The sequence below is a fragment of the Psammomys obesus genome, unplaced genomic scaffold (genome assembly GCF_907164565.1).
Source record: "Psammomys obesus unplaced genomic scaffold, mPsaObe1.curated_primary_1811, whole genome shotgun sequence".
Taxonomy (NCBI): Eukaryota; Metazoa; Chordata; class Mammalia; order Rodentia; family Muridae; genus Psammomys; species Psammomys obesus.
This window is the reverse complement of record NW_026585504.1, coordinates 54678237-54691929: the sequence shown is the minus strand read 5'-3', so window position 1 is coordinate 54691929 and position 13693 is coordinate 54678237. Positions and strand designations below refer to the sequence as shown.

Below are 13693 nucleotides of genomic sequence, written 5' to 3'. Positions count from 1 at the left end.
TCTAAATGTGGGCTATGCTAGACCATGATCTGGGGTCCTACACTAGACTTAAAGAAGGAATTGAGCTTAGCACCAGAATCCATCTTTCTCTCTCTGCTTCCTGGCTGCCTTCAGTTCTTTGCTGCATCTTTCTCTTATGTGATGGACTATTCCCTCCAATTATGATCCCTTCTTCTTAAATTGCTTTATTGGTACAGTTTATCAGAGCAAAGAGAAAAAAATAATTCACACACATTCATATTTTATAACATGCAGTGAAAATCAGATGATAAAATTAGGAAAAGACAACGAAAATATTTTTGTTAATATTTTTTTTCTGCCAAGACAATGCTGACTTATCTCACTTGACTGAAAAGTCACTCTCTTCCTGCATGTCAGAACAAAGAGGGAGCCCATCTCTACCCTAACATTGGTTGTTATCTTGAGGTTGGGGGCTGCAGGAGCTGGGACTGGAATCTCTTTCTTGGTACTCCAAGATTAATATTATAACCAGCTTAGAGAGTCCATAGATGAAGACATAGACACGCTGGAGACTGCTATCTCCCACTTACAAGACTCTCTGTCCTCTTTGGCAGAGGTTATATAACAAAATAGAAGAGGGCTATACTTCTTATTCCTGTAACAAGAGGACCCTGTGCGGCCCTCAGGGAAGAATGCTGTTTTTACATGGACTATTTGGGTATAATCAACGATTATAAGGCTAAGGTAGGAGAAGGCCTAGAGAAAAGAAAAAGTAAATGAGAACAATCCCAGGGTTCGTTCCAATCATGGTTCAGTACCCCACTGTGGCTAGCCACTCTTCTCTCTACCTTGCTAGGTCCCCTTCTACTTTTCTTGTTTTTTTTTTTTTTTGACCTTTGGGCCCTGCATGCTTAATAAATTATTACAATATGTAAAACAGAAGTTAAGCACAATTCAGCTCATGATTATGAGAACCCAATATCATTGTCTTAATGGTGACAACCTAGACCAGTACTAGTCCCATGATTGGGCCTCTAAAGTCAGTATTGGGAGGGGGGCGGAATGTAAGGGCTAAGCAAACTCCATTTTGAATTACCAATCTGTTTTGTTAAAGGTACTGACCCAAGAATGACCCCGTACCCACCTAGTTGCAGAAAAAACCACAGGATGTACTCTTAGTATTATGTTCTTGTGGAATGTACACAATTTACCCTTGTTCATTCAAATGCTGATTTTTTTTTTACCCCACTATCTGGTTTCAATCTGGATATTGCATTGTGAAGTTTAGTCTAAGCATCGCTTCTCTCAAGTTTTACCCCACTATCTGGTTTCAATCCGGATATTGCATTGTGAAGTTTATTCTAAGCATCACGTCTCTCAACAAAATACATTTGTTCTTTGTATTTTAATAAAAAATAAACCAGCCAATGCTGAGAAATGGAGAGAATAGGGTGGCCCATCCTGGTCCAGAGGGGAGGAGAAGGAAGCAAGTAGGAGTTGGAGAGCAGAGATCAGCAGGAGAGGACTTGAAACTACAAGGAGAGATGAACCAGACCTAAGAGATAACTGAAAGCAAGTATAATGTGGTAAATCTGAAAGGGAGGAAACTATTAGGGCTTGGAGGTTTAGGATGGAGTAACTATTACACAGCATTGTGCTCTAGGTTAATTAAATAAATCCTAGTCTCTGTGTGGTGATTTGAGTATACAGCTGGTTTAGGAATAACCACTGTTTAACTAAAACATACATCAATAGTAAATATTAATATTGAACAACAATGTACACACCCAGTTGCAGGAAACACCACAGGATGTACAAACATGTACCTGCCAAACTGGACCAGATGTTTCCTGTAGTTCCTCAGCAACTCTCTCAGATGGCACCCACCAATAGCAGGAAAGGTCATCTCACTTGCTCATCCCTTGCCCAATCCTATAACACAAAGCTTGGAATTCGCTGCTTGCAGGTTTTCCCTTTAAAAACTGCTCCACTTGACTCGGGGTCACTCTCCTAACCTGCTGCGACAGGGACCTTTTGGGGCTCAAGCTCGAGCTTGCAATAAACGAGCCTTCTGTGTTTGCATCAGAATCAGATTCCTGGTGGTCTTTTGGGGGTTTCATTATCTGGGCATAACACTGGACTTCTCTGCATAATGAATACCCTTTGTTTTTGCATACCATCTGAGTGTGGATTCTTCAATGATTCATAGCCCTAACAGAACTGTCCATGCCCCAGCATCCAAAGACAGCCTCATATTGGCATGGTTTTGGACATTAACTTTTAAATTAGTAAGTAGGTGATTAAATGACTCATGGTCTTGAAAAATAATCAGTCCTTCTTTTCCTCCTCTTCTTTGTCTTAGTCTTCCCTTCCATCATCTTTCTCTTCCTCTTCCACTTCCTGTTTTCTTCCTCCTTCTCCTTTTTCTCCTCCTCTTCCTCATTCTTCTCTGTTTCTCCCTGCTTTTCTGCCTGTCTGTATTTATTGTTTCTTCCCACTATCTTTGTCTCAGAATAAATGACACCTATAATATCTTATGGACCATCTATTGTTATCTTGTGTATGTCTAATTGCTTATGTCTTTATCGATTTCTGAATTAATGAATGAATTCTGTTTTTACCTCCATGAGCACCACTAAGCTTTCTGGCTAATAAACTTGATATAATAAATTCAAGTGTAATTTTAAAACTATTTCATACTGTTCCACTGTATTATTAATTCTAAAATTCATAACTCATACAATAGGATAGGATCAGCAGGTTTGTCAGTCTATGAACTATATCTATTATTGAATGTTTTGCTTTGGTACTAATTAAAATTTTTATTTACAGTCATGCTAAAAATTAATTAAGCTGTACCTAGTCTCTTGTTTTTATCCTAGGTGAAGCCTAGCATGGGTAACTATACAATTAAAGTTTGTTTGGCTCAGCTAAACTTAATAGATGGTCCTCAAGCTTGTCAGAAAATCTGGAGACTAGTATATTATATATACTTAATAAAAAAAAGCTTAATGTGACAGAGACCCCATTTTCTAGTGGTGACCCCAAGGCCTCCAGGAAAATTTGGGCATGACCGATGACTCCACTTGGTTACTGTGTTATTGGATAGATCCACCCCAACTGGCCTGCTGGCCCTGCCTGAACTGTGGACAGATATGACAGCCAGAGAGCTGACAGCCCCATTTTGCCTAGAAAAAATGTTAGCAATTCTCCTAAATTTCTCTTCCATGGAAAGGCCTCTTAGATTCCATGGACCCAGAGCCAGAAGACTGATGCTGCAATGTAGCCCTAGAATTTGTGCCCATAAGAGCTACTGTCATCACAGGAGCTTAATGGGAAGCCTGACTGGATAATGCATAAGCCTCTGTTATATTAACCAAACATAGGACTCTTGGATTATGCTTCCTGTGGTAATTTATCCTTCTCCAGTCTCTGATAGGTTTGAAGACCAATTTAACAGCAGATGCTAAGGGGTCAGCTGCACTCTCAAAATGTACAGTTTCTGTAAGGTATAAGCTTGAGGGACTGAGAAGATGTTTTAAGGTTGATAGATACAAGTTATGAAGGTTGGAAGGTCTGAGATGATTTAAATTATTCTAAATAAATAAAAATGCTTCATATTACCTTCTGTTGCTATGCTACTGTGCTATTGACATTCCAGAGCTTTGACATTTATCACTAGAGTTCTGATTTACTAATCTAACTCTTATAAAAACATTCCACTATACAATCCACTACCATAGTTCCAAGCTCAAGATTTTAAATCTTCTTTGGTTTGTCTTTAAGTATAAATTTAAAAGTTGTTTCTCGTTGTTGTAGATTTATATACACCCAGTCTTCTGGATAGAAAAAATAAGCCACCCTTCCATAATGTATAATCAGACTAAAAGTTAAGGTCAAGTGAGCTTCTGCCCTTCTACTTCATGAAAGGCTTCTGCCTTTCTGGAACTCACTTTAAAGAGTGTTTATGCTGTTAACAAACAGGTGTATGTCTACTGCCTTTTTCCATAATGTATATTACACTGCAAAGCACAAAGATAATGCTAGCATGTCTAAAGTTTTATCTCCTTTGTAAAATTAAAAAGGGGAATGTTTTAAGCTGCAGAACATTCACTGGAATCCACCTCTCAGGTCAGTTGCACTCCAGAAAAGTACCGCACCTATTCTCTATCTCAAAAAGTGGGATTCCTTCCCCACCTTTCCCTGCTTTTGGGACTCCTCTTTCTTGGTTACCTGATAGCTACGTCCATACATACAACAATGGCGGATTGATAAGTTCCCTTCCGTGGTTGGCATAAATGTTTCCCTTTGCCTGATACACTGACCAGTATCTCTTCATTTTACTGGGAAATGGCGGTACCCTCCAACCATGGCCTTCAAGGTTATGGTTGGCCCTTCTCACCGACTCTCACTGAGATTCCTTTCCTTCGGTGAATAATCTTTTTCTTTTTACTGACATGGTCTTGGCTTTTCCTTTCCTGTCGAATAGGAAAATCCTAATAATAGGTGAGGCTGTGTCTCTTGGGTGTTTTTCCTGTGCCTCTGGCACTGCTCGTGAAGACTGCTTTGCCAGATTGTGCCCCTTTACCTCTGGTTCTCCTGTACATTTTGTACTTTGCCCCAAAGTCTGGCAAACCAGATGTGTGCTTTCACCTCAAGCCATGGATGTTCTCAGAGATCCTGGACAGCATCAAAACACTTTACTTTTCCTGGACTTGGCCAGCATTTCAGTCTTTTGGCCTCCCTATCGCCACCCTAGTATCAGCAGGAAGTAGCTAAGGATGATTACTGAGAATGTCACCAGCAAAGAAGCACAGATAAAAATGAAATGCAGCCTTCAAAAGACACCTGAGTTTACCTATGTATGTGAAGTCAGGAGACAAGGACATGCAAGAATGAATGAGCTTTATAACTAATTGTAATAATTTCAAGAAAGCAAAGAAATAACAAAATGTCATTTGTGAAATAGTAGTACTCTTTCCAAGCAATATAATCCAGGTCTTTCCATTTCAGAGTGGCAAATGTCACAGTTTTATATTCAGTCATTATTAAAAAAAAAAAAAAAGAATTAATGCCTCTAAGAGAAAATCAGACTCTCAAAAGTTAAGTCCTGTGCCATAGGGTAATGGCTCTTACATTATATTTTCCTTGAAGACCTGGACAATGCCCATCTAAAAACTCAGCCAGTACTTACGCTTTACCAAACCCCAGTGATGAGCATGGCAGCAAAGATGACAGTGTACATGCGGCAAATATCCTTCTGAAATTCAGACCTGCTTATGATCATCATACTTAATGAATTTCAGCATGGAACAAAATGTAAAGAATTACTGCTAGACAGTTAAGACAAATTAAAGTCAATGTGTTTGGACTTGAGTTGCAAATTGACACAGGGCCAGAATACTAATTACAGCTCATAAAGGTGAAGTGAAATGAAGGTTAGACTGAGGCTGCCTAGCTGTGAGTCTCTGCAGGATACTGCAGAGCGTGAACTTTCCCTCCTGGAAAGAATGGCCTTGTGGCTTCATGACACCATCACTCACCATTCTTGGAGAGCAGGATAGCCAGAAAATTCTGAGAAGAGAAATTGAGGAAGAACAAGAGGCTGGGGGCCTGTGCCGTCATGAACCTCAGTGTAATGGTTTCTTTGGATGGAGCTGTGTCTGTGTAGATAGCTGAAGATGAGAGGTTTATGTTCTTGGTTACCGGATATGGCTCTTGAAACATGTATGTAACGGAGGTGCCAGAATCAAAAAGAGCTGAAATCTCTGCAAAAGAGAAGACAAGAGAGCATGCTTTCAAACATTTAGTCTATTACTCAGGGTAGCTACAATGCCTGCTTATTGCTTTGTCTATACTTAGCAGTAGGTGAGGGGTGTTAAAAAATCAGATGATGTGTTCTTGAAGATTTTGAAAAGGATCAAGTCCCTTCTTGTGTGTATATTAACATGTTCATATGTAGATCTGTGCGGACTTTGGAGACTAAGGGGTGGATGCTTTCTCTTATTATTCTCCACTTTATATTTGAGTGGAGTTGCTAGACTGGCTGATCAGTGAGCTCAGAACTCTTAGTATCTCACCTCCTCTAGCGATGCATCTTGTTTTTCATGTGGGAATTGGGGATCCACACTCAGACTCCCATGCTTGTGAGGCAAGCACTTGGCTGACTGAAGCATTTCTCAAGCCCTTTGTAGCCATTGTTTGTAATTACAAGTATGCCTGAGGAAGTTAATGCTAACACGCAACCCTTTCTATGAGTCTCTATGTTATTCAATGAAATAGTCTTTGGACTTGTGGAGTGTCTGTAATACTCCACTATCAGCGGATGGCTCAGTTCCTCAAATATTTGATGAACAAGAGTGAAGAAGTGAGTTTGGATCTCTAGCATCTATGTTAAAAGATAGGCGTGAGTCAAGCATAGCTGTCCTCTGAGTGGCTCGACCCAGCAGCTGATGGAAACAGATGCTGAGATGCACAGCCAAACATAGAGTGGAGTGCAGGGAGCCTTGTGGAAGACTGGGGAGAAGAATAGAAAGACCCAGAGGGGACAGGAGTTCCACAACAAGACCAACAGAGCCAACTAACCTGGGCCCAGGGAGAACTGTGGAAACGGAAGCACCAAACAAAAACCATGCATGGACTGGACCTAGACCACTACATATAAGCAGACAATGGGCAGCTTGATTTTCATGTGGGTTCCCTAGTAAGAGGAGTGAGGGTTGTATCTGATTTGGAGTCTGTTGTCTGCTTTCTGCTCACTTGTCACTGGTGGGGCTACCTTGCCTGGCCACAGGAGAATAGGATATGCTTAGTCTTGATGCAACTTGATGTGCTGGGGTGGTTAGCTGGGGTGGTTGGTGGGAGGTATCCCATTTTTTGAGGGGGAGAGGAAGGGGAATGGGGGATAAGAAAGGGAGGGTGTAATTGGGAGGAGAGGATGAAGCAGGCTATGATTGGGATATAGAGTGAAGTTTTTTAAATGTAACCCCAGATCTGGGGAAGCAGAGACAGGAAAAGCCCTGATGTTCATTGGCTAGTCTAGCAACTGGTGAGTGCCAAATTTTGAAGAGCAACTGACAAGACATCTGTAATTGAACCGTGGCCTCCACATACATGTTCATACAAACACACACACACACACGATCACATAAACATATACACATGTACTGCAAAAACACAAAAGCAAAGAAAAAAATGAAGATAATTTAACCTAAGTTTATATCATTAGCCCTTATGAAATGTATCCCGTGATAGGCAGTGTATCTATCACCATGTGAAAAAACTGATTTTGCCAGGATCCAGTCTGTACTTGTGGCAACTTTAAGTCTCGTGTGTTTATGTGCAGGAAATGTTGCTTTTTATAGACCTGTGAGCAAACATCTGCCTGGAAAACTGTGTGGTAAAGTTGAGTTCATAGGTTTATGATAGGTTTCTCTTCTTGCCAGAGAAGCATGCACTGTTCCTAATCCTCCCTTGATAATTTCTGGATAAGTGTGGGTCACCAAGAACATAGCCAAACTTGGATTTGCTTACTAATGCTCTTGATGCTTTTCTACCTCGTGACATTTCTGTCAACAGTCTTTAGTAGTGCCACATAGTTGATGCTACAGGTTTATGCTTGTTGTCTCACAGACCTGGGCTAATAGTGCAATTAATAGGGAAAGGTTTAGAAAGAATGTTTTGTGTTTATCAAGCAAGTTATGTCAGTGTCTCTTATATTAAAAATATGAAGCAGAAACTTTAGGCCATGAAGATATTGGATCATCAACTGCTTGATACAAGTGTTTTATGTAGGTAGATATGACCTGCAGTTTCAGCTACTATTTTCTAGTTAACAAAATAAAGCCTTTGTTGGATGTTTGTGTATATAGTCAAACGCATATGGGATTCACAGTGTATAAAAACCATATGAGACATGTCCATATACAATATTTCTTTTTATTTTTCAGGACAATAAATTAAAAATGAAAACATATTTATGATTAGATATGTCAAAATGATGTTCTTGTTCTACAGGAGCTAATTTTATTATTTCTAATATTCATTTATTACTTGTTTCAGTGTAAGCTAAATTCAACAAATGCTGCTACTCATCCACTTTCTTATGTTTTATGACAAGAGATGAAAGTGCTGTAATAGGTTTGGTTTCCCATACATTACTTATGAATGAAATTTAAAGCACACTCAGTGAATTTTAAATTTTATTATTATTTTAGTTTGAGATAGTACAACATTTCAAAAAATAGTAAGAGATATCATTTAGGGAGAATTTGTATGATGTGTGTGGTGTTCACTGAATGTTAAACATGGTCCCTTATATAAAATTCCTGCATTTTCCACATATTATAAATATGGAAATCAAAGAAGTTTGAGGTTAAATGCATAACTACTATCTGCACAGGGACAATGAAAAATGAATGAGAACCTGAACCCAGAGTTTTTTTCCACAGAGCTCCTGTGATAGATGAAGTAAATAAATAAAGACAGTGTTTACAATGGGAAATATTGCAGTGGTTAAAACTGGTGCTTACAAATACTTATGACATATGTAGGAATGCTTATGGTATGAAATAAAAGAAGCAAGTAGCATAAACAAAACACATACCATAATCTCCACCATATTAAATGTCAGTGATGTTTTTAAATGATTGTGTATGATTAAGTTAGGTTTAACATTCTAGATTTGTACATCAGTTTCCAAATTTATTATCTAGTAATGTTAGTGACAGAAATTTAGTGGCAACACTATTTAGTCAACAATAGAAGAGTGCTGGCAAAGAATTACACACTAACAAATGATGCCCAGGCATACGGATGTCAAGGATGTCACTGTGGTCCAGAGGGTAAAGGTGTTTGCAGCCAACCCTGATGACCTGAGTTAAGTCCCTGGGACCACATGGTAGGACAAAAAAAGCTACTTCTAAAAATTGTCTTTTGGCCATACATGTGCCCTGGGCATGCTAGCAAATACATACATACACACACACACACACACACACACATACACACACACACATACACACACACACACACAACACACAAGCATGAAGAAATAAATTTAAATTTGGTAAAATAAATAAGGGAATCATGTAAGAGCAAAATTGTACAACATATACAAAAAATAACTTAAAATGTAACAAGGTCTTCAATAGAAGAGATAAAATTATAGAATACTTAGAAGAAATTATAGGTACAAATTTTACTTCCTTGAATCTACCATTTATTTCTCATTTGTGACAGTAAAAGTAGAAGCAATAAAAGAAAGGAGATAAATTGAGCTCCATCAGAATGAAGAAGCTTTTTGTTTCAAATGATATAATGAGGACTGTGAGAAGGAAACCCACATAATGGAAGGATAAATTTGCAAATTATATTTTATAAGGGACATATATTCAGAAGACTGAAAAAATGCAACCTAACGACAAGAATAAAATTTGCAAACTGTTCAAATATGCAGTTATTCAAAAAAGACACCGAAATGAAAGGTAATGATTTGAATGAATGTTTAGCATGACTAGTCATTAGCTATGAGCAAGTCAGAGCCACAGTGTGGCACCATTTCCCATACAGTAGGCTGTCTGCTTTAAGACAAGCATACAATAACAGGTGTGTGAGAGTGAAGAAAAACTGGAGCTTTTGTAGTATAGTTATGTTAAGGAGGGAAAATCTGCAACCCATTTTGAAAACAATTTGTCAGGTCCTCTAGAGAAAAAAAAAGGAGCCAGCAAGATGCATCAGCAGGTAAGTACACTTGTCATCCACTAAGTTTATGACCTGAACTTTATTCACAGTGTTACACAGTGATGTCAGGTAAATGAGAAAAACCCCAAGCATCCCCAGAAAGGGCAGGCTCACTGATTTGGGCCAACATAAATGTCTAGGCTCGGCTCAGGCTGGACTCCAGGAGGATTTCTGGTGGATAGTATGCTTATAGGTAGCATTCCTCAGGAGCCTGCAAAACAGACTTCTGCCTGCCACAAAGGGCCAGTTCCCTTGGCGTACACCTATGGTTGAATATCAAAGCCAAAGCTAGATTTCAGTCTCCTCTGGTACCTAACACATGTAACTGTTATGCATTTCAAAGCTCACAGTAGCATCCTCGTTCATTTATCCATCTTACCCTTCTACTGTGCTAGCTCCCAGGATATTCCAGATTTCGAGATTTGGCAAGCCCCACCCCACCCTTGTCCATCTTTACCAGTTTCCATTGCTAGTTTCTTTGCTATTCTTTCCTGCTTCCCTCTGTCACTCCTCTACCCCTGCAGGAGAAATAGCCCTGGCCCTGGCCCTGGCCTGTCCTATCTGCTTCTTTTTCTCTCTGCTCTGGACTCTTCTAGTTGCTTCTTCATCTGTCTGTCTGTCTGTCTCTCTCTCTCTCTCTCATATCTACAAACAATATAATTATACTCCCCATGGCGTAGCCATTTGCATGGTTTCTTTATTGTGCCTTCATTTACAGGTAGAGGAAGAGAAATCAAATTTTGAGAGTTGTTTATCTTCACAGGATCATACCACACACATGTGCCCCAACAGTTCACACACCCACGTGGGCAAATGTAATAAAAGCATATAAAATCAAAAATAAAACATGTGCTATTCCCAAACATGCACATGAGTTTCAGTAGTAGTACTATTCATAAACATCAGACAATGGAGACAGTCTAGTGTCTATTGATAACAAACAGGAAAGCAAAGTGGGGAGTATTCACAAAATACCTTGGCAATAGAAAGAAAAAGTTCTATAACATGGATGAGGTGACAATATTATCTAATCAGAGAAAAGCAATATGAAGAAGCAACATGTGTTAAAGTCCCTTTATATGAGAGTTCCATCCCAGGCAAATTCACAGAGACAGAAAGAGAAAACTGGATTCTGAGGAGGGCAGGGGGCTGCTGGTTGTCAATAGAGTTTGAGGAGGTGGACAATGAAAAGAATCTGAAACTAGGTAGTTGTGTATGTGTGAAAGCAATAGGAGCAAGGACAGCATCCACCTTAACAGGAGGAATTTCTTTGTATTTAAATTATATCTAACTAAAAGACTAACTATAAATAAAGCTTTTTTAAAGAATAAAATGCAAAGAGCTACATACCTGGAAGGATATTTCTATAATATTTTTTATTCAGAATGAAATCAGAATCACAAATGAGAAAAATTCCCTAAAGCAAAGCAGTAAAGCAGCGTAGCAAATAAACCAAAGTTCTCCCAAACCTGAGAGATATTGTCACATCACCTGGGCTAGAGAGATAGCTCAGAGCCTAGTCTCTTTGTCCTACAGAGGATTTTAGCTTGGTTTTTAGTACCCACTCAGGGAGCTAATCTGTACCCCTAGTTCCAAGGAAGCCAATGCTTTCTCCTGGCCTCCTTGGGCTACATCATACACATGGCCAAAATTAACACAATCATACACAAAAAAGTAAGGATAAATCTTCATAAACAATCCACTAAGGATAGTGCCTGTGGAAAGCACCTGGGCCATTAATAGCATGACTTTGAGGGGGTGCTAAGATCCCCCCTCTCACTTCTGCTTACAGAAGCTATAAGAAGTAGATTTTTCTGTCACAATCACCCATTATGATGTCTCCTGTCTAAGTGAAGACAAAATCAACAGGGCCAAAGCACTGTTGACTGAAATCTCTGAAATTATAAGTCCAGATGAACATTTCCTCCTTTGTTATAGCATTATATGGAACAGAATTTGGCCCAGCACTGGTAAAGGAGCTCATGTCATTAATTTCATTATTGGAATTCCATGTTTAAAAACCTCATCCCTGACATACATGATGCTGCAACGCAAAGCAGGGGAGAACACCCCAGCAGAGACCATCCTTTGCTCAAGTATCTCTCTTGGAACATGACTCTCCTTTCCAGTTCCACATCACTTTTCCCAGAGGAAATTGTCAAGATAAATATCTGGTAAAGAAGGACATGTTATATCCATAGCTTATGCAGGGGATCATTTAATTGGCACATAGAGGTAGAAACTGGGAACAATGGAGTAGTAGTAAAAAGCTAAGAAAGTAGTAGTTGAAAAAGCTAAGAAAGACACATGTTCACTTAACTTATGGGTCAAAATGAGAAACAGATGTGGGTAACAGTTTTGGCAGTACTGACAGAGGACAATGAATACAAATGTTGCAGAAGAAGGAACCTGTAACAATGAAGCTAAAGCTAGGGATGGCTTATGGCGTGTTTGAATAATGTCTCCTGAGAAATGCAGGTAGGTCCAATGTTCAAGTGCCCCCACCATCAGAAGATTTTTGTCATAGCTGCTACAGTACACTGTAGAGCTTGTCAGTCTGCATATGCTGCCTGGAATGACCACTCAAGGATGCCCTCCAGCTTCTCAGATGTTAGCAGAGCTCCCCCCCCCTTGTGAAAACTGAGAGGACTTTTGTCTTCAAGTTAGTTTAAAACGTATTTGCGTATTCTTTAAGAATGTTATACTTGCTGTCTTTGTGAGTTCTTCACTATCTTGACACAGGTCAGGGTAACAAAAAGTTTTGTCAGGAAGACAAACTTCAATAGAAAAAAAATGTCTCCATAAAATTGGCCAATAGAAAAGTCTGTGGGAGAATTTTGTAATGACTGATCTAGGAGGTCCCAGCCTGTTCTGTGAATGTGCCACTCCAGAGCAAGTGGTCCTGGATTAACCACAATATCAGGCTGAGCTTGTCACAGAGAGTAAGCCAGTATACATTCTGCCCTGGTCTATGGTATAGTTCCTGCCTCCATGTCCCTGCGTTAGGTCACTGCCTTGCCTTCTGATGTTAGATTGTGACCTCTAATCCACATCAGCCCTTTCCTCCCCAGGTTCTTTCTGCCAAAGCGTTTTTTCACACCGAAAGAGAGTAAATTGAAACAGAAATTGGAAGCAGGTTATGGAGTACTATTGGGATAGACCTGAGCATACTGTTTTGGCAAAGATTGTGGAATGTATTTGGCACTTTGGGCTGGAAAAGCCATTGAGTACTCAGAGTCCACTGGGCTATCTGTGTGAATATGAAACATAACGCTGAGAGCAAGGCCTGTCTTGTTAAGTTTCAGAGGGAAGAATAGGCTATCAGAATTGTTCATGTAATATGTTGAATTAACAATCTCCACTGGTGAAATTTGTGCTTCACTCAGATAACAGATGTTGCTTAGGTGGTGCTGAGGGATCAGCTGTGATGAATAAGAGGCCAGCCTCACTGAGGCAAAATCTTTTGGGGGGAAGTTTTACTCAGGGTCAGCATACAAATCTGTAGTCCAGAGTCTAAATGTACATTTCAAGCTGACACCAAACCTGGGAATGTGTAAGAATCTCCACATGGCACTGTTTTTTTGTGGTATGAAACTGCTGTACTGAGGGGGCCGTGGAGAACATGAAGTACGGCATCATGAGTGGACAGGAGAGGCCATTGGTGAGAATATAACCTCAGTTACAGTAGAAAGCCCAGGATCAGAGGGGTCATTTGGACAAGCTGGTTTGGCACCATGTGGTAGTGTCAGAGTCAGAAAAGAGAGGCCAGGAAGCCATCAGTGATGGTAGAGACCCCATCCTTTTAGACCTGTCAGGACTGTGTGACAACAGCCAAGGTAAGAAACAGCTATGGAACAAAGCTGGCTTGAGTCAAGGAAAGGAGCCACGTGTACTGCAGATAGCAAAGCCAGGGAAGGGGAGCTGCCTCTGCCCTTGTGAGCGCAGATCATGAGTGGGCTCCAGGGGCCAAGCCCTGACCTTCTTACATTGT

The 13693-nt window shown here is 39.9% G+C and overlaps 1 protein-coding gene across 2 annotated transcripts in view; it reads right to left on the bottom strand.

Moving 5' to 3' along the window:
* The window catches only part of LOC129672165 (contactin-associated protein like 5-1-like), a 796696-nt gene that overhangs the window by 98988 nt on the left and 684015 nt on the right, over window positions 1-13693 (bottom strand). For both annotated transcript variants that reach the window (XM_055601463.1, XM_055601471.1), the window contains exon 19: window positions 5505-5729. In XM_055601463.1, coding sequence (XP_055457438.1) covers window positions 5505-5729 — 225 coding nt within the window. The remainder of the gene's footprint in view (window positions 1-5504; window positions 5730-13693) is intronic.